The 20,359-nt window shown below is 38.9% G+C and overlaps 1 protein-coding gene across 1 annotated transcript in view; it reads left to right on the top strand.

Moving 5' to 3' along the window:
• The window catches only part of LOC142095297 (alpha-2-macroglobulin-like), a 115,604-nt gene extending 95,573 nt beyond the window's left edge, over positions 1-20,031 (top strand). The window contains exons 28-36 of the mRNA XM_075178255.1: positions 185-347; positions 7,785-7,990; positions 9,084-9,299; positions 12,468-12,595; positions 13,680-13,770; positions 14,213-14,281; positions 17,646-17,748; positions 18,457-18,498; positions 19,881-20,031. Coding sequence (XP_075034356.1) covers positions 185-347; positions 7,785-7,990; positions 9,084-9,299; positions 12,468-12,595; positions 13,680-13,770; positions 14,213-14,281; positions 17,646-17,748; positions 18,457-18,498; positions 19,881-19,906 — 1,044 coding nt within the window. The 3' untranslated portion in view covers positions 19,907-20,031. The remainder of the gene's footprint in view (positions 1-184; positions 348-7,784; positions 7,991-9,083; positions 9,300-12,467; positions 12,596-13,679; positions 13,771-14,212; positions 14,282-17,645; positions 17,749-18,456; positions 18,499-19,880) is intronic.
• The last annotated feature ends 328 nt before the right edge of the window (positions 20,032-20,359 follow it).

Here is a 20,359-nt window from a genome sequence, read left to right as displayed (position 1 = left end):
ATACATTCAATCATCAATATATTAGTTAAATCTTCTTATTTGGTAATGTAGCACCTTAAATATTCTAGCTACATTATTTTTACATGCAAATACAATAAATACAATGCATTAGACTGTCATTTGCTCCTATTTTTCTGTTATACCATCACAATACTGAGACTTATTCTAATACAATTACATGCAGGATCCTCTGGTTAGAGACGCTGTGTCCTGTCTTCAGAAGGCTGCTGTGAATGTGAGCAATATATACACCCAGGCTCTGCTGCTCTACACCTTCACTCTGTGCGGAGAGACTGAGCTCAGGAAAAGTTTGATGGATAAATTGGAGGCAAAAGCTGTGCGAGATGGTAAGAAATATATTTAGCTACCGGTATATGAGGTACATAAATAAATTATACATAAGATATGAGAACACTGTTATAGGATTCTTCTCATAAGTCTCTACCAAAAAAGTATTGTTGGGTAAGACATTTAAATTCATATCTCTCATTTATTCCTAAGTTCCACTGAGATGATTAGGTTGTTGTAATTGCAGAAAACTGATATAAGCATCTTAAAGTATCATTATATAGCATTATATAGGTTTGGACTCCAGCACAGATCAAACTGAAAATACTATATAGCGTATATTGTACAACTAGATGTCTCAATTAAGGCTTAATAAAAATTCAAACTCATCCTTATTTGGTGAGAGTTAAATCAGAGACAGAGGTCCTGATTCATTTAGGCAAAAAAAGCAGCAAGTTTGCTCCTGGATAAACTATTTTACAATTATGGGGTGCAAATGAGTTTATTATTTTGAACATAAGTTAAATACTGCCTGATTTTTCATGTAGCACACAAATACGTGATAGCTTTATTTTTACAATGAAATTTAAAGTTGATCTAGGACATGTCCTACCCCAACTATAAATCTGTTCCCACATTTTAAATTTACTTCCCCCTCCAATGCAAAGTTATTCTTTTTTCTGCTTTACTTTCCTTAATAACGCCCAGAGTATGTATGATCTTCTTGTGCCTCTATCTTCCTCATTGTTGGACCATAAAAAGAAGGAATATATAGCAAATAGTGTATATTGTCTGAAATTATATAATAAAATAAGTGGCCCTGTGTATATGTTGATCTTGTCATAGTCAGATCAGGCCTTCAACAAATAATGAACTCTTCCTTCTGGTGTGTCTCTGATACTGGCGATACGGAGCCTTAAAGTGCATTTGTCTTATGTCAATGACAGAGGTGAAATATAAATGTGTGCAATTAATTTGTAAGAATATCCTTGAAAACAGTAGTGAAACAGCAAAGGTTCCTTTGAGATCAGATGAACAGTTTTCCAAAACATCTTCAGTCTAAAGTTCACAGTAGGGATTATTGGCATTGAATGTTATGTAACTTAATTCCAGTTTAAACAAAGTGAGCATCTTTATTGAGCCAACTAATACGACATTACAAATGATATACTATTTTCCTTCATTCGGTTCCATCTGTGCTGAGTTCACATCTCCAAACTGCAAACTGAGAGTTTGATTCTAACCTGTCTGTTCCAAATTTGTCTGTAATTATTAGAGATGGGCGGGTCCGGTTCTCCGAGAACCGAACCCACCCGAACTTTGGGTATCCGAGTACCGAGCTGAGCAGCTCGGTACTCTCCCGCCCATTCCGAATCCAAATCGAGGCCGAACGTCATTGTGACGTCGTCGGATCTCGGGACTCGGTTCTCGCGATACTTCAACTTTATAAATACACGCCTCCACAGCAATCCATCGCCATTTGACAGAGGGAGAGAGCAGGGTGTAGTCATAGGCTAATTAGAGCAGGGACAGAGAATACCATATTGTTCTTGCAATTGCTCTAACCAAAATCGCTAGTGCAGAGAGGAGGATAGAGGTTTATTATTTTTTCTTCATATTTGGCACTCCCCAGCGCTTTTGGGGTGTCCCCCATAATTGTGCATTAATATTTCTGGCTGTCAAAAGTCATATCTGTCAGCAGTATCTACTAAATAATTTGTAGCACACCTCAGTGTTTTTGGGGTGTCCTCCCTAATTGTGCATTAATATTTCTGGCTGTCAAAAGTCATATCTGTCAGCAGTATCTACTCAATAATTTTTAGCACTCCTCAGTGTTTTTGGGGTGTCCTCCCTAATTGTGCATTAATATTTCTGGCTGTCAAAAGTCATATCTGTCAGCAGTATCTACTCAATAATTTGTAGCACTCCTCAGTGTTTTTGGGGTGTCCTCCCTAATTGTGCATTAATATTTCTGGCTGTCAAAAGTCATATCTGTCAGCAGTATCTACTCAATAATTTTTAGCACTCCTCAGTGTTTTTGGGGTGTCCTCCCTAATTGTGCATTAATATTTCTGGCTGTCAAAAGTCATATCTGTCAGCAGTATCTACTCAATAATTTTTAGCACTCCTCAGTGTTTTTGGGGTGTCCTCCCTAATTGTGCATTAATATTTCTGGCTGTCAAAAGTCATATCTGTCAGCAGTATCTACTCAATAATTTGTAGCACTCCTCAGTGTTTTTGGGGTGTCCTCCCTAATTGTGCATTAATATTTCTGGCTGTCAAAAGTCATATCTGTCAGCAGTATCTACTCAATAATTTTTAGCACTCCTCAGTGTTTTTGGGGTGTCCTCCCTAATTGTGCATTAATATTTCTGGCTGTCAAAAGTCATATCTGTCAGCAGTATCTACTCAATAATTTTTAGCACTCCTCAGTGTTTTTGGGGTGTCCTCCCTAATTGTGCATTAATATTTCTGGCTGTCAAAAGTCATATCTGTCAGCAGTATCTACTCAATAATTTGTAGCACTCCTCAGTGTTTTTGGGGTGTCCTCCCTAATTGTGCATTAATATTTCTGGCTGTCAAAAGTCATATCTGTCAGCAGTATCTACTCAATAATTTTTAGCACTCCTCAGTGGTTTGCGCTCAGAATGGATTCAAAGCAGTCCACATATGATCTAAATGAGCAACCAGGTTCTGTCACCAGTCCTGATGTTAGTGTTCCCAGTACGTCATCTGGCCAAGGCGATGTCAAACAACAGAGTGTTTTCAAATTAGTGCAAAAAACAAAAACCAAAAAAAAATTTACTGTATTGAAGCGAAAAAGAAGTGTAACTGAGCAAAAGTTAAGTGACGATAAAAAAAAAATTGCAAGCATGCCATTCTACACACGCAGTGGCAAAGAGAGAATGAGGCCTTCACCTTTGGCTATTAGTGGCAGATCCCAAAAAGTTACCCAGGCTACAATTGGTGCACAACTACTGTTACGCGTCAAAGCTGAGCTGCAAGATACCAGTGAGGCATTACAGGAGAATATTTGCTCTGATTCACAAATGACAACAATCCCTGTGGAGAGTCCATCCAACAGTGGGATGTCTAATCGTGAGCATTCTGCTGATGTGTGCCTTAATAGCCCGAGTGTAGCCGGTGATACCCAAATTGAGGATGCCACTTTGGAATTAGAAGAGGATGAGGGGGAGATTTGTGTAGGCGACGAGGGCGCTAATGAGGATGTTGATGAGGATGAGGTTGTTTGTGTAAGTCCTGCACCAGTGGCAGCAGTTCTGGCACGTGACAAGAAAAAGGCCATTGTCATGCCTGGGCATAAAACAAAAAAATCCACTTCTTATGTGTGGAATTATTTCTACCCAAATCCAGACAACAATTGTATAGCCATTTGTAGTGTATGTGAAGCCACAGTCAGTCGAGGGAGGGACCTTAACCATCTTGGAACCTCGTCTATGTTACGCCATTTAACGAGAGTTCATGGCAAAGTGTTGGGAAAAGCTGAAAGTTCTTCCCAAAAGAATACAAGCACTCCCTCATCAGCTAAGACCCTCCGCTCACCGACATACCGACGGCTACAAAATACACCCACCACACCATCCTCATCAATATCCTCAGTAGCGCTCGGAGTTAGCCCGGCATCCCACTTAAGGCTGGATGACTCCGGCACTATTATTGATTCCTCTGAAGAAAGCGTTAGTCCTGCTGCTGCTGTTGCTGCTGCTGGGGGTGAATCGTCATCCCAGAGGCAGGTGAATAAAATGAGCAGTCCTACATTTCAGCAATTAACTGTGAAACAATCATTTGCGAGGGGAAGCAAATATGACAGCAGTCACCCAGTCGCCAAGCGAATCACAGACGCCATGGCTGCAATGTTAGTGTTAGATCTGCGTCCAATCTCCACAATAAACGCAGCTGGTTTTTCACAGTTAATTGAGGTTTTGTGTCCGCGTTACAGAATTCCATCGCGACACCATTTCTCCCGTAAAGCTATTCCACAACTATACCAAAAAGTGTGTAAAAATGTAGAGATTGCGCTGAAAAATGCCATTCTGCCCACTGTTCACTTAACCACAGATATGTGGACAAGTGGAAGTGGCCAAACCAAAGACTATATGACTGTGACAGCCCACTGGGTTGGTCATTCACCTTCACCAGCAGGAACAGCAGCAGCATGTACACCACTACGTAACATTTGTCACAGGCAGGCCACTCTTTGTATCACCGGCTTCACTAACAGGCATACGGCTGACAATTTGTTACGCAAACTGAGAGATGTGATTGATGCATGGCTTATACCACTCGGACTCTCCCCAGGGTATGTCATTTCAGATAACGCCAACAATATAGTGCGAGCATTACAGCTGGGTGATTTCCAACATATTCCCTGTTTTGCTCACACCATCAACTTGGTGGTGCAGAGCTTCCTACGAAATAACCGTGAGGTGCAGGAGATGCTTTCGGTGGCCCGTAAAATTTCAGGCCATTTCAGGCATTCAGCCACAGCATGTAGGAGATTACAGCAGCTCCAAGAGCAGTTTAACTTGCCCTGCCACCAACTTAAGCAAGAGGTGGTAACTCGGTGGAATTCCACCCTGTACATGCTTCAGAGGATGGAGGAACAGCGCAAAGCCATCCAAGCATATTGCACAAGTCATGACATTGGGAAAGGAGGGGGGATGTATTTCACTCTTGCACAGTGGGGAATCCTTTCAGTGCTGTGCAAGGTGCTGAAACCATTTGAAGTTGTGACATGTGAGGTCAGTGCAGGCTCTGCTAGTTTGAGCCAAGTCATTCCTTTAATTAGACTATTGGAAAAGCAGCTTGAGAAAATGAAGGAGGAGCTGAAAGCAAGCAATTCAGCAAAGTATGTTGGCCTTGTCGATCAAGTACTTAATTCGCTTCACAATGATCCTCGAGTTATTAAGATCTTGAACTCGGATCAGTACGTTTTGGCCACTGTGCTTGATCCAAGGTTTAAAACCTACATTGAGTCTTTACTTGTAAATGAGCGAGATGTGAACTTTTGCAAGGAGCTATTGCTCAGCAAGTTGGCCGCTGAACTGGGCCTCGGCTTGACGACGTGTCCTCCTTCACTTTCTCAAGCTGTTGCTCGTAAAAAATTAAATTTCCAAAAAAGAAGCAGGGAAGACACAGGGGGCAGACGAGAACAATTTAACATCTGGGCTGGTTTGAAGGATTTTTCAAAAAAAAGTGTCACTTTGCCCATAAGTCCATCCAATATGAGTATAAACATGCAAAGGATGGTGGAGGATTACTTTCAAGAGGTAGTTGATATGGAAATGTCAGACAGTCCCTTTCCTTACTGGGAAGAAAAGCAAGCCATTTGGAAACCCATGTACAAACTTGCTTTGCAATACCTAAGCTGCCCACCCTCCAGTGTGTACTCTGAACGAGTGTTCAGCACAGCAGGGAACTTAGTCAGTGATCGCCGTAGAAGGTTACTTCCCAAAAATGTGGAGAAAATGATGTTTATAAAAATGAACTACATCTTCCACGAGGAAGGCCTTCACCATCCAAGACATCCAAGCACTGACTGTTCTCTAATGGCGGATTCAAGCGGCGATGAATTGATAGTCTGTGATGATGACGTACACACTGATGAGGGTGAGGATGAAGCTGAAGATGATGCCGATAACATCTTTTTAAAACTTTCTATGTAAGTGTAGGGTGCAATCTACCCCCAAAGAGGAAAGGGACTTGTGGCATTTCCATATCACATACCATCTTGAAAGGCTGCTGTTAGGGCAATTTATCCTTAAGGGTAGGGTGTCATAGACAGAGTGACCCTAAACTGGCTTTGTCCATTTTTCATAATATTGTACAGTCTATAATGGCTGAATTTTTTAGTATTTTATACAAGTGGAGGGGGGCCTAGAGAGACAGAAACCAAACTGGCTTTCTCCATGTCAATTAATATTGTACAGTCTATAATGGCTGAATTTTTTGGTATTTTATACAAGTGGAGGGGGGCCTAGAGAGACAGAGTGACCCCAAACTGTCTTTCTCCATGTCAATTAATATTGTACAGTCTATAATGGCTGAATTTTTTAGTATTTTATACAAGTGGAGGGGGGCCTAGAGAGACAGAAACCAAACTGGCTTTCTCCATGTCAATTAATATTGTACAGTCTATAATGGCTGAATTTTTTGGTATTTTATACAAGTGGAGGGGGGCCTAGAGAGACAGAGTGACCCCAAACTGTCTTTCTCCATGTCAATTAATATTGTACAGTCTATAATGGCTGAATTTTTTAGTATTTTATACAAGTGGAGGGGGGCCTAGAGAGACAGAAACCAAACTGGCTTTCTCCATGTCAATTAATATTGTACAGTCTATAATGGCTGAATTTTTTGGTATTTTATACAAGTGGAGGGGGGCCTAGAGAGACAGAGTGACCCCAAACTGTCTTTCTCCATGTCAATTAATATTGTACAGTCTATAATGGCTGAATTTTTTAGTATTTTATACAAGTGGAGGGGGGCCTAGAGAGACAGAAACCAAACTGGCTTTCTCCATGTCAATTAATATTGTACAGTCTATAATGGCTGAATTTTTTGGTATTTTATACAAGTGGAGGGGGGCCTAGAGAGACAGAGTGACCCCAAACTGTCTTTCTCCATGTCAATTAATATTGTACAGTCTATAATGGCTGAATTTTTTAGTATTTTATACAAGTGGAGGGGGGCCTAGAGAGACAGAGTGACCCCAAACTGTCTTTCTCCATGTCAATTAATATTGTACAGTCTATAATGGCTGAATTTTTTAGTATTTTATACAAGTGGAGGGGGGCCTAGAGAGACAGAAAGCAAACTGGCTTTTTCCATTTCTTTACATATTTAACTATAAGTGTAGGGTGTAATATACATTCAAAGACGATGGCTGCATTGCCAATATGCATAGATGGAGAGGAAGACAATCTGTTTTGTGTGTAGAATAGGCCTACCAACGAAGAATTAAACTGTTTTTTTGGATGATTTATTACCTCAACAATTAGATTACTTGTCTCTAAAACAGTTGGAGCACTAAATTGGGTTAATTTAGGCCCAAAAACATGGATTTTCCCAAAAAATAGCAAAACAAAACCAAACAAAACCAAAACCAAAACCAAAACACGCAATGGCGGTTTTGCAAAACCAAAACCAAAACCAAAACACGACGGTAATCCAGATCCAAAACCGAATCCAAAACCAAAACACGGGGGTCAGTGACCATCTCTAGTAATTATCCAAACCAAGCGGCACATGTCATTTATTTATGTCATTATGTACCAACACAGCTTATGTTAGACTCATCTCTCTAGACCAGATGAGGGAATTTTAGATTAGGGTTGGCTGTTTTATTTCCATTTCACTGAATATCCTATCTTCTATTCATAATGATTTAATATTTATTTGTTTGTGCCAACATTTATATTTTTAAGTAGTATTTACTTTTACATCTTACACAGTATCGCCCTTTGTATCTACAGATGGACAGCTGCACTGGAAACGGAATTCTGTCCCTGCCTCTGATGTTCCATACTGGTATCGAGCTCCATCTGCGGAGGTGGAGCTATCTGCCTACATACTCCTTGCTCTTGTCTCAAGCCCCACAAAAGACCTGGGCAAAGCTTCACAGATTGTGAACTGGTTGAGCAAACAGCAGAATCCGTATGGAGGATACTCCTCCACACAGGTGATATAACAAGTGAAGCTAAGTGGTGAATTACAGGAAACTAGAGTCAATAAGGATAAAAAGAAACTGCAGATTCACATTGACTTTTCCTTGCAAATGCACCTATTTGTCTGCCTCATGCATAACAAGGTGCAAGACTATTTACAGGATTGCACGCAGAGATGGTAATGTGTGTGCTGGGAAAGTAAAAACATTACTTTAAAATCCGGCCCATTATCTCTTTTGGGCCCCTTTAATTCATTTTAACTTTGATATTTTCCTCTTAAATAACTGTTCAAACAAGCATCATTTATGTCTAAAATATATCATGACAGTAAGGGAACACTGAGTCTTCATTACATCTCACACATTACTGTGTTTGCATATTATAATAGCACTGTGATTTGTGCACATAACATGTGCATTCCCCAAACTGCTGCTGGAAGCTGAATTTGATATATGGCACCTCCAAGAACATGTAAAAATCAAGGTCTTTTGGGAGAGAAAAAGGCTCTATGGCCACCTGTTTACATAGGAACACTCCCAAATTCTCTACTCTCTACACATTGAAATTTAAATACTTCATACTGCATTGCAAAATATAATTTTGTATGTGGACACAATAGAAGGCGTATATTGGCACCTAGTCTCAGCACGGAGCTCCTCCTATCAGAATATGCAATCTTTCACACCCCTAAAGACAGCACGATCTTAGCGCAGTAATCCATGCTGTTTTCATGAGAATCTGTGTATTCATGCAAACATAGTGGCACTTGTACTATGGGCACACATTTTTTTAATGATCATAAATGAACTATCAATAACTATCACAACAACACAGAGCTATCAGGGAATAGTGTCATATAAAAAGTCTACCTATCTTTACCAAGTAAGAACTTTTAAACAATTCAAAAATCACTTCAATTAAATAACATATCCTGTTCTTACAACCATTTCCATATTAATCTTCCATTAGCAAAACCTTATTTTTGTATTATACATAATACTTGATCTTATCCATTAACTTTGTTAATATATCATGCACCCATTTCTTTATAAAATCTGCTTATAAATATATTTTGCTCATTTACATACTACTTTTATCTTTTCACAGGACACAGTTGTGGCGATTCAGGCACTGGCCAAGTATGCAGAGGCAACTTTTAGTGATAAGGGGGATGTAACTGTGACAGTCAGTTCTAAGACAGGGTTTCTACAGCAGTTTCATGTGGATAACAATAACCGTCTCCTGCTCCAGAGAGCGACACTACCGGCCATCCCTGGAGAGTACACGGTGACATCTACAGGAAGTGGTTGTGTCTATGTACAGGTTAGTGAAAATTTCCTCTCACTATTCTTCCCTCTATTAAAGTCTATCCCTAACTGTAAGCATACAGAACTAAAGTGAATTTTACTTATTGTTGTACATGTATTGTTTTATCTATTTTATGCTACATGCATGCAGATTCTTTAGCAGAATTTGTAAAATGTGCTCAAGTTAGCTCGTGGATCTGGATGTATAGAGACATTCCTTAAGATAGCTGCATTAACGCAAAATATTAAGGCATGTTCAATAACAAATTTTAATTTTGCATGAAGTTCAAGTGGTGAATTTCGTATATATTTGATGGATCCTACAGGTTAGAAGAAGTCTGCAGAGAATTTTAAATTAACCAAAGTTATCACATTTTTGATCCACCTCAAAAGAAGTGATGGTTATGTAATATCTTCCATTACTTTCAGTGGGATAAATGCTGCACTCTCTAGAGGTTATTTACAAATAGCAAATTGTTAGTTGCACATAGAAGAGTAGTTTTGGAATTCCATCTCTATTATCTCCATATGTTACCCTGCCCCATCCTAAACAACTTCTTCCTCTCACTCCGCCTACATCTCCCGCTCACTTCCCTCAACCCCGATCCTCTTCAGAAGATCACAACCAATTGTCTTTGGCAGGAATTCCATTGCACAATCTGTAACTGAATTTGTTGATCGTTATTAACAAATATTTATAAGATCGTTGTCTACCTTTATTTTTGAAACTTTTATCCCAGATTATCTTCATTTTATGATTGTATACTAATATACAATATAGACGGTTTGTTAACTATAAAACATTTTCTTAAAACACATACATACAGGCTCACATTTTTATTACTTTTCCTTAAGCTTTTTGTCTTGAAAATAATATATTTAAATAACATGCCCCTTAAAAAGCAATATGGTACAGCTAAGTACGAAGTACAGTTATAAGCAAAGTACAAAATATTCATTAGAGAGCAATCTAACCTCTTGTATATCTAATTTATAGCTTTCCTGTCGATTCAGTGCAGGGCTTCCTTTTATATCTTTACAGCATGCATGTTACATTCAAATAATCTTTTTGGTCGCCATACTAGTATTACCATCAGTGTGAATACTTTTATAATTTGTGCATGCACCAATTTGGATTTTACATTTCATATGAGACTTATCTATATTCCCACACTCCACTGACGAGTGGGAGGGTGGATGAAAGATTCCATTGGGGAATTGGGATTGATACACAATGTCTACCAATGGTATCACATTTGGTATCACAATGTGATACCAAATGTCTCATCCACTCTCTGATCATCTCCCGCCTGGACTACTGCAACCTCCTCCTCACTGGCCTCCCCCACACTCATCTCGCTCCCCTTCGATCTGTTCTTAACGCTGCTGCTAGACTTATTTTCCTTTCTCGCGGCTTTTCTTCTGTCTCCCCCCTCTACCTAGCCCTTCACTGGCTCCCATTTCCCTTCAGAATCCTCTTTAAAATCCTCACACTCGCCAACTCCACTGCGCCCTACATCTCCTCCCTCCTCTCTATTCACACTCCATCCCGCCCTCTCTGTTCTGCCTCTGACCATCGCCTTTCTTCCCCCCTTATTACCTCCTCCCACGCTCGTATCCAAGACTTTGCCCACGCCGCCCCCTCCACTGGAACAAGCTCCCTCCCTCCATCAGAACTTCCCCTAATCTGTCCAGTTTCAAACGGGCTTTAAAAACCCACCTTTTTCTTAAAGCCTTTCAGTCTCCCACTTATCTTCCTACCTTTTCTTCTCCCTCTCCCCCTTCTTTCCTCTTCCCTGCCTCCGCCCCCCCTACTCTCCCTCTATCCCCTGCGTGTCTCTGTCTGTCCACCCCTCTCCTTAGATTGTACGCTCCTCTGAGCAGGGCCATCTCTCCTCCTGTTTCCACCACTTCTAACTCTGCTCTCCAGCTACTTAGCCCTCCACCTCGAGGACCCTCCTCCCCCCGTCCCCTCTGGGGGTCTCCCTGTCTTCCGCGCCCTCCTTCTTGGGCTCCGTTGTTTGCGGATCCTCCCTCCCCCTTCCCCCGCCCTCTCTAGCTGTGCATCGAGCTTACTGAGTTACTGTGCTTACTGTTTACTGTACTGTGCTGTCTCACCTTGTATTGTAATTTCGTTTGTCCCTGTGCGGCGCCACGGACACCTTGTGGCGCCATATAAATAAAAATTAATAATAATAATAATAAAAATAATACACAGACTCACTTATTAATAACAGCTGATTTTCTTAAAAGGACATCTGTTTGATGAAGAGACTGGTATCTCCGGAAATGTAATAAATAATCTATTGTTATATATTAACAATTTAGCGTGGCATGTTAATATTATATTGAAATATCTATATTAAAGAAGCTTGTTGGATCCTGGTGGGTATACATATCGTTGTGTTACATAGATCAAATCAAGATTGTCAGTACACATTCAGCTATTTTTTTCTGTTCTATGCATCCAGTGTGCGCCGTGGGATAAATAGTGTTTTTGGTTTAACTACACAGATTATGATCAGAAAAACATAAAAGCATATCTTTTTCTATATATTTCTGAATTATTAGGATATTTAAGACAAATGATATACAAATGTCTTTATGACAGTTATAATAGAATATTTAAATCTGTCTTTGTTGCAATTAAATACGATCACACATATCTTAATGATAAAAACTCCAATTATGTGTGTAATGTATCCCTTACCATTTCCTTTTGTGCTTTTTTTTATAGATTATGATTGTCCATGGTAGAGTTGTAGCTCTATTTTAACTATTTTGATTGTTATATTAGTGCTCTAAGGGTATGACATTTTAGGAGAGACATGATTGATAGTGACATTATGGAGTGTGGAAGTCAATAATCGCACATAAACTTACTGTGTTTTCTAAATTATTTAAGCCATCAATTAGGATTTAAAAAGTGTATTCGGAGAAAGAAGAAATTAATAATCAATGGTAGTCAAAAAAATATGAGGTATGTTTTAGTTTGTGCTCTTCAAATAGTGCATTTTGACTACAGACCAATATCCACAAAAAATCTGATCAAAGGGACTATAAAAGATTTAGAGTAGAATAAACCACCTGGATATTTATTATACAGTACAACAGACACAATGATTGTTCTCCACACCTGCATTTCTTGTGGTTAGTAAATGTCCTCATTGTCCTCAACCAACAGACAGTCCTGAGATACAATGTTCCTCCACCTAAAAGTGGTGCCACTTTTTCACTAACTGTGAAACCATTTTCAAGAAGTGAATGTCTGAATGATCCAGTGACAACTTTTGGAATTCTCATCAATGCTTCGTGAGTTCTTTATGCTTATGTACTTATTCTTGTATTTTATATATACTGCTATCCTAATAGTGACTAATACACATTGATATTCTAACAGTCAGCAATAAACACTGACATCTTAATTGTGAATAATAAAACTGATATCCTAACAATGACAAATAAACACTGAATTTCTAACAGTGATCAGTAAACACTGATAAAATAATGAGTAATAAACACTGATTATCTAATATTGACCAGTAAGCACTGATATCCTGACAGTGACTAATAAACACTTCTATCACAGCAGTGACTAATTCACACTGTAGTTTGGGAGGAAAATGGTGCCACTTTTTCACTATCTGTGAAACCATTTTCAAAAAGTGAATGTTTAAATGATCAAGTGACAACTTTTGGAATTCTCATCAATGCTTCGTGAGTTCTTTATGCTTATATACTTATTCTTGTATTTCATGTACACTGCTTTCCTAATAGTGACTAATATACATTGATATTCTAACAGTGATCAATAAACATTGAAATTCTTACAGTGATCAGTAAACACTGATAAAATAATGACTAATAAACACTCATTTCCTAATAGTGATCAGTAAGCACTGATATCCTAATAGTGACTAAAAACACTTTTATCACAGCAGTGACTAATTCACACTGTAGTTTTGGTAAGAAAATGGGACAGGGATGCAGGTTGGAAAGAGGGACAGATGAGAGGCGTTCCATTCTTAACATCCTTCCTCAACATAGATATTATGTTGTCTTGAGAAAAGAGACTACAACAATTCCAAAATGTCAATACAAAAACAATTTTATTTGCTATAAAGTCTGGTGTTCAGTGTTCCTCAGTTATTACATTAGTGAGTGCTATTTTAGATTATTACACTAAGAGGAGGGGCAGGCTGGGCTGGGGTGCATCTACCCCCTGGTCCGGTCCCATAGTGGGCTATCTTGGGCTTAGTCAATGGGCCACCTGCATTTTTTTTTCTTTAAGATGTTCCAAATAGGCTGGAAAAAAACTTTTTAGCTGACATTAAGTAGATGAAATGTAAAATTAAAATTAAGAATTCTGCCATGCCCTTTTGCGTTACCCCTGCAGATACATAGGTTCCCGGGAAAAATCCAACATGGCTGTTATTGAGGTGAAGATGCTATCTGGATACATCCCAGTGAAGAGTACAATAAGGAAGGTCAGTAACCAGAGGCGAAACTAGCGAGCCATGGACCCCGGTGCAGTGAGGTGGAGAGGAGGGACCTGGGACCCCCAACCCTTTGCATCTACCATGCAGCGGACCCCAATATCTCCATGGGCCCCGGTGCACTGCACCTGCTGCACCAATGGTAGTTCCACCACTGTCAATCACTATCATTTTATATGCTATTTTACATGGGCATTTATGCACCATAACAGCCTTTCATAACCCCATAGCAATAGTCGGTAGGGTGAATTTCCTCTGCCGAAAACACAAAGCAAATAGGGCCCAGTGTTTCAGGCCACATACAATGAAACCTAGCAATTAATAGGAGAGTTGATTATTGCATGTTTGCTTTTTTCAATATAGTAGATATCAATAGAATATGCTGTAAGGATCATGTTTAGTCATTGACTTTTATACCTATTACTATTCATAGCTGGAGAATGACAAATTAATTCAGAGAAGTGACATCCAGACAGACATGGTGACTTTGTATCTGAATGAGGTATGAAGTATTTGTAATGTCTTATGTTTATTATTTGGTGTTGTTTTTATTTGTGCTATATAAAGCTTGACTTACATTACTTTTCTCTGTGTGGCCATTACTTCATTGACAGTTGTGTACACCATGCAACGCTTTTCAGATAAAATGTAATCATGCATGCAAACTCCACACAGATAAAGAACTGGTTGGAATTAAACCCAGCGACGTGAGGCATCAATTCTAACCACTGTGGCACCATGCTGCCCAATATTTATGTGCCTCCTAAATATCTGTGTTGTTTATTTATTAGACTGTTAGATGATGATTAGATCTAAGGCAAATCTATTCAACCAAACTTTAGAGATTCAAGGTAATGAATTCATTTCCAAATCTTTCCATATTTATCAAAATTTGCTGAGATGTAACCACTGGGGAATCAGATCTCTCCATTCCCATTTACAAAGCAGTAGTGACCGCACTACTGCTCTTCCATTACTACCCCTTCCCCGAGGCATCAATGTCGATTCTGGCTTTACAGGGCTGGATCAACAATAAAAAATAAAAAATAAATAAAACAGGCAGCATGCACATATTTTTAACCAATGCTGGATAATGTAACAGATACTGGATTCTACTACTACTAATCTTGATTAGCGCTGGCTTACCTGACGCGCGGAGTCTAACGATCTCCCCGGTGTTCACCAAGAACCGCCGCAAGGCGGGGTGGGCTTCGCTGCCAGGAGTCGCAGGTCGCGGTCCTCAGATTCGCCCCAAGATGTAGTGCAGCGGAGTGGAGCGGAAGATGCGGAGTCAGACAAGCCGGTTCGGTACACAGGAATGGAGTCAGGCAGAATCAGGAGGCAACCCAGAGTCAACAAGCCAGGATCAGTACACGGGTCACAAGAACAGAGGGATGGTCAGCAAGCCGGGTCGGTACACAGGGGTTGGAGAGCCAGGATAGTCTAACAGGCAGAGATCAGCACACAGGAAGACACAGGAGACTGGAAGACACAGCAATTCATGAAGCACAGGAGCCAGGAACGGGTAAGTGTTGCTCTGATTGTCAGAGTGATCTTTAAGTACTGATAGGGATTCAAAATCCCCGCTTCTAGGTTGCAGTCATGTGACCGCCTCCGGGTGCGGTCACATGGTGCTGGATGCGGAAGTGCGGCTTCCGGACGTCGGGGAGGTAAGTCCGTTACAGATAAGTCTTGTTTTCATTATAATAGAGAAATCATGAGCCTCCGATCTGAGCAAAATTTGCAGCTTTTGAGCCATAGTTGCAGGAAACAAAATTCCCGAGCTTCATAAAACCCAAGTGATGATTACAGAATACCTAATAGTTATTGATATTTCTGTTACCTGTGAGAAATACAAATGTCTATCTGAAGACCAGCTGGGTTGTTGGAGCCAGTGAGAAGAAAGGATCATGCAGGAAATACAAAGTATATTCAGTGTAATTTCAAACACTGCCTAAGTGCTTAATATGGGTAATATGGATTGAGACTTCCCTGCACACAGTTTTCCAGTGCTCGTACCCCCTAACCAATACCAGTAATTATTGCATAGCAAAAGAATAATTCAATTCCAACAGAAGAGGAAGTATAGATATAAGAGTTTGGTCACCAACTTAATAAATAGTAATTAGTGGTGCTATATATATATATAAATAAATAAATGATGATGATAGAGAAAGGGTAATTGCGCTTAACCCAACAATTAAAATTATAAATGTGTTCTGACACCCATATTTTCGTTTTGGATTTGGTTTTGGTTCTAAAATGTCTTCGAGTTTTGGTTTTATAACAGGTTTAGCCCCAAAATCCTTAAGGGTTTTGGTTTTAAATGTGGATTTAATTTAAAATTACATAAATGTGTAAAAATATGCTATTTGAGCTGGCTTTGCTCCTATACTACTATTTATAGCATTTACATTTTTCCAGTCCTTTTCAGTCAATTTTCTAATGATACTTTCACAATTGTCCAAGTTTTCACCAATTTTGGCAAAAGTCGTCAGCATTCTGGCTGGCTAAAATTAGTAACAGAGCCGAGGCACAAATACATGGCGCAGACATCACTTTCCACCGAATGCTGCTGTGCAGTTGGAGAGAGTAAAATAAGTCCTATAAACATATGAAATAAGACTCGGTCTCTGCCAAGTCTGAGCTAGTGCAAAACCCACCTATCTCATTTCAATAATGTTGCTATGGAAATTGAAATCTCATTTTGCACTGGTTCACAAAACTAGATACAGCTTTGGATGACAGTGGTCATCTTCCTCAATGGTGACAGATGACAATGTTATCATCACCCTTCTCATCAAAGATGTCTACATTAATGAAGGACAGACTAAGTAGGTAATCGGTAAGCAGCATGTGTGACACATTGGATAGGGTCATCAGCAACATATTGAAGAGGATCAGCAGCAAAAAAATGTAGAGGGTCAGCAGGAAATACATTGGAAATGGACAGTATCGGCAGTATCAGAGCTCATTACATGGACAGCGTTGGCATCAGATGACATTATTTAACAGATGATAGAATAAGGACACAATGATAAATGGTGCAAGATGGCATTGTCCTTAGGACCACCCAACCAGGTGTGATACACATATGTGTTCGGCAGCTACAGGATTGACATAAATAATATTGATGGGCAGCCGAATAGACAGGTTTGTGAAGTCGACAATATAATGACATGAGCAGTATTTTTTAGGTTGACAATAGGAATGTAGACAGTAATGTCCCTAACCCTGTCCCTATCACTAACACAGTCCCTAACCATATCCCTATCCCTAACCCTGTCCCTATCCTTATAATACTATTGACATCTGAATTGTCCACCTAATCATACTGTCCACCATGTGAATTGGTGACCTAATAATAGTGTTGACACCTGAATTGCTGAACTAATGTTGTTGTTATTCTGAATGTCGACAAAATTGAATGTAACAGAAACTGTATTGTTGACTATTGTATATTCTGAGAGAGAGAAGTAAATTATAAGCAATGACTTGAGAGGTAAAAATATATAAATCTGTAAAAAACAACTGTAGGCAAAAATCTCTAGCAAACAGTGTATAAACAAACCTCACAAGCCTGACATGCTATTCACCAGTTTGGTAACCTTACAAAATGACAACAAAAATCTAAGTTTAGCCTTGAAAGGATTTATCATTCATCAGAGCTAACATTATTTAATAACTCCTAGTTTCACTTGTTACTGAAGTTCTAGTTAATTAATAACTAGTTATGTGGCCTTCAATGATCAGCCACAACTTCAGAGATAGATGAATTGCGTTACCGCACACAATCTAGTTAGATTCAGGTCTGTTGGAAACATACTTACATAATCTTTAATGTAATATTATATCTTCCTCTCTAGATTGGACACACCCCTGTAGATCTTTCCTTCATGGTGGAGCAGGACATTGAGGTCAAGGACCTAAAACCAGCCACAGCAAAAGTGTATGATTACTATGAAACAGGTAATGAAGTATTAGATGTTAGAATCAGTGAAACCAAGTCACGTTCCTTTAAATTAATGAAATGTATGCAAGTGGATAAAATCATTTGAGAGATGACAATTAAAACTGCTGAATATGTGAAAACAAAAGAAAATATAGTCCGGCATTCTGAAAAAAACGATATATAAATCAATATGTGTCAGCATTTAAAAGTAGTTGAGTTTATGCATAATATAGTTATATTGGGATAAGCTCACCTGCCAATGACAAGCCTTCTCCTGTAGGTGAGTCCCTACCAAGTTCAGCAGCAAATATACGTAGGGCATCACATTTAAAACCTTCCTGAGTCTCCATTATCAAAGTATTCAGCAACCTATGAGGGGAGGGGTCTGACTCCCAAATAACAAATTAGAGTCATTGAAACTAAGGTGTGCTCCTGTAAACTAATGAAATGTGTACAAGTGATTAAAATCACTTGAGATAGTACAACCAGGATAATTAAGACCACTGTGTATGTGAAAACAAAAGAAACTATAGAAATATAAGAGGCGTTAATGAAATATTAGAAGTGGAGAATATCCACTCAAGCTGTTTATATAATAATCTTCTTGCACTCCTTTCTTTCTACAACCAAATTAGAACCAATGAGAATGTTGATGCTATTCTTGTAGTTACATAGTAATATGCTGCACAACATGGAGCTGAAAGTTGTGTACTATTGTCTTCCAGATGAAAAAGAAATTGCGGAATACAACCTTCCTTGCAGCGCTGGTAAGAACATTGTTATTACATCTTTCATCTGCTTCTAAGTTTCCTAGAGTTGAAGGGTTATCTGTGAAGATATGTATGTGAATTTTCTAAGCCTGGGTGATGGTACCATGAGGCAAAACCTTGGCAGTTGCCTAGGGTGCAAATTACTAAGGTGTACTTAAAACTAAATGCATTACAGAATATCACTCATTCAGTGTTTTTGCAGTGTCCCTCACATTAATTGTCAAATGTTGACATGGGGGAACAGCAGCTGGCAGCTTCTGAACCGTGAACTTGCGGGCTGCTGTTCCTCCATGTCTGTGATATGCTGGGAGAGTGGCGCTGAGTTATGATATCATAATCCAGCTCCACAGCACTCCGCCACTACATCTGCCTGATACTGTAAGACACACCAGTTCTGGCCTTTAATTCCCTCCAAAGTTCAAAGCATAATTAAAATAAATCACAGGATACTAGGAATCATTCAAAAACAGTACTGTATATCAAAGACCAGTTTCAAAATCACATATTTCTAGTAAAATGACCCTAACTCATAATGTGCAGGATGAGAGTGCATAATCCAAAATCTTTTTACTAATTAATAATAAATTAAAATCAAACAATGGATTTGAGTTTGAACTGTAAGGTGATAAATATACTGAAAAAATATATAGCGTATTATCAAAAACTAAAAATTACACAAAAAATATGCAGTGTGAGAGTTTCTCATAATACCAGTTATGGAAGACAGTTCGCAATGCATCGTCAAAACTGACAATTCATTGACATCATCATCATACATAACAAAAGCCTCCTGGATGATACAACAATCTTATATAACACTGCATACATCAAGTCTGCTAAAGGTCAAGACAATTAGGAAAAATAGAGAACTCACCTGCGTGCCACCTTTATAAACCACTAACTCCGACCAAAATTTGGATTGCAATTTCTTGTTGGTGCTTCAGACGGTCTTGTTTGTTTGCCTATTCTCCAACTTAAATTTTGTCCCTCGTTATTTTATCTTTTCCAACCCATCAACTTCAGATTTGTCCCTCGCGCTCATCCTCTCAGACTAATCGGGTAAACCGGGCATAGTTTGTTTCTGATCGCTCCCCCAGCTAAATGATTCTCTCATTTATTAATGCTTTTATCACATTTTAAAGTAGGGTAATCTGATTATCCATTATTTTTAACATGGTATATTGAATATATTTTTGTCATGATTTGCTTTAGTCTTCGATGTTTATGCAGTCTCTTATTGCTAATTTCTCAAGCATACAGTCATTTATCTATATTACCATATTATATTCCTTTCCCATACTGTCTATACTGTAAGCATCATAACATCTTTCAGACACTAAAATAACTGTTTTCCTTTTTTACTCTGTGTTGGTTTGTAGAGGAGAACTCTGGCAATTCAAGATGATAATTGAAAAAGACCTGACTGTTGGTCATACGAGTATCTGTGACACAGCAGTGAGAACTACACATTGTATAATACAGTTCACCTAAAGTGTATCTAGAAACAATAAATACGTAATAATAAATATCTTTCAGTCTACTAATTTGTCTACTGATTGTAATTGATAGACGTTATCAGATGAACATATTTCTATGGACTCCACAGGACAGATATAGAATATCCCTCCCTATCTCTATCAGTCCCTAAATTTGCCAGCCTGGATCTGCTTCCTAAGCAAAGTAACCAAACACCAAGCTGATCAGTGCAAGAATGGTTGTTTTTTTTTTTTTTAAAAAAGGAACGGTCACAAAAAATTGTGTCACTTCGCATAATTTTCTTCTGAATTGGAAATCACACGTTTCATCCTAGCAATTATGTTATACTCGGGTACCTTGTATAATAGAAAAGGGGAAAAAC

This window comes from Mixophyes fleayi, chromosome 6 (genome assembly GCF_038048845.1).
Source record: "Mixophyes fleayi isolate aMixFle1 chromosome 6, aMixFle1.hap1, whole genome shotgun sequence".
NCBI lineage: Eukaryota > Metazoa > Chordata > Amphibia > Anura > Limnodynastidae > Mixophyes > Mixophyes fleayi.
This window is presented reverse-complemented; position numbering and strand designations above follow the sequence as displayed.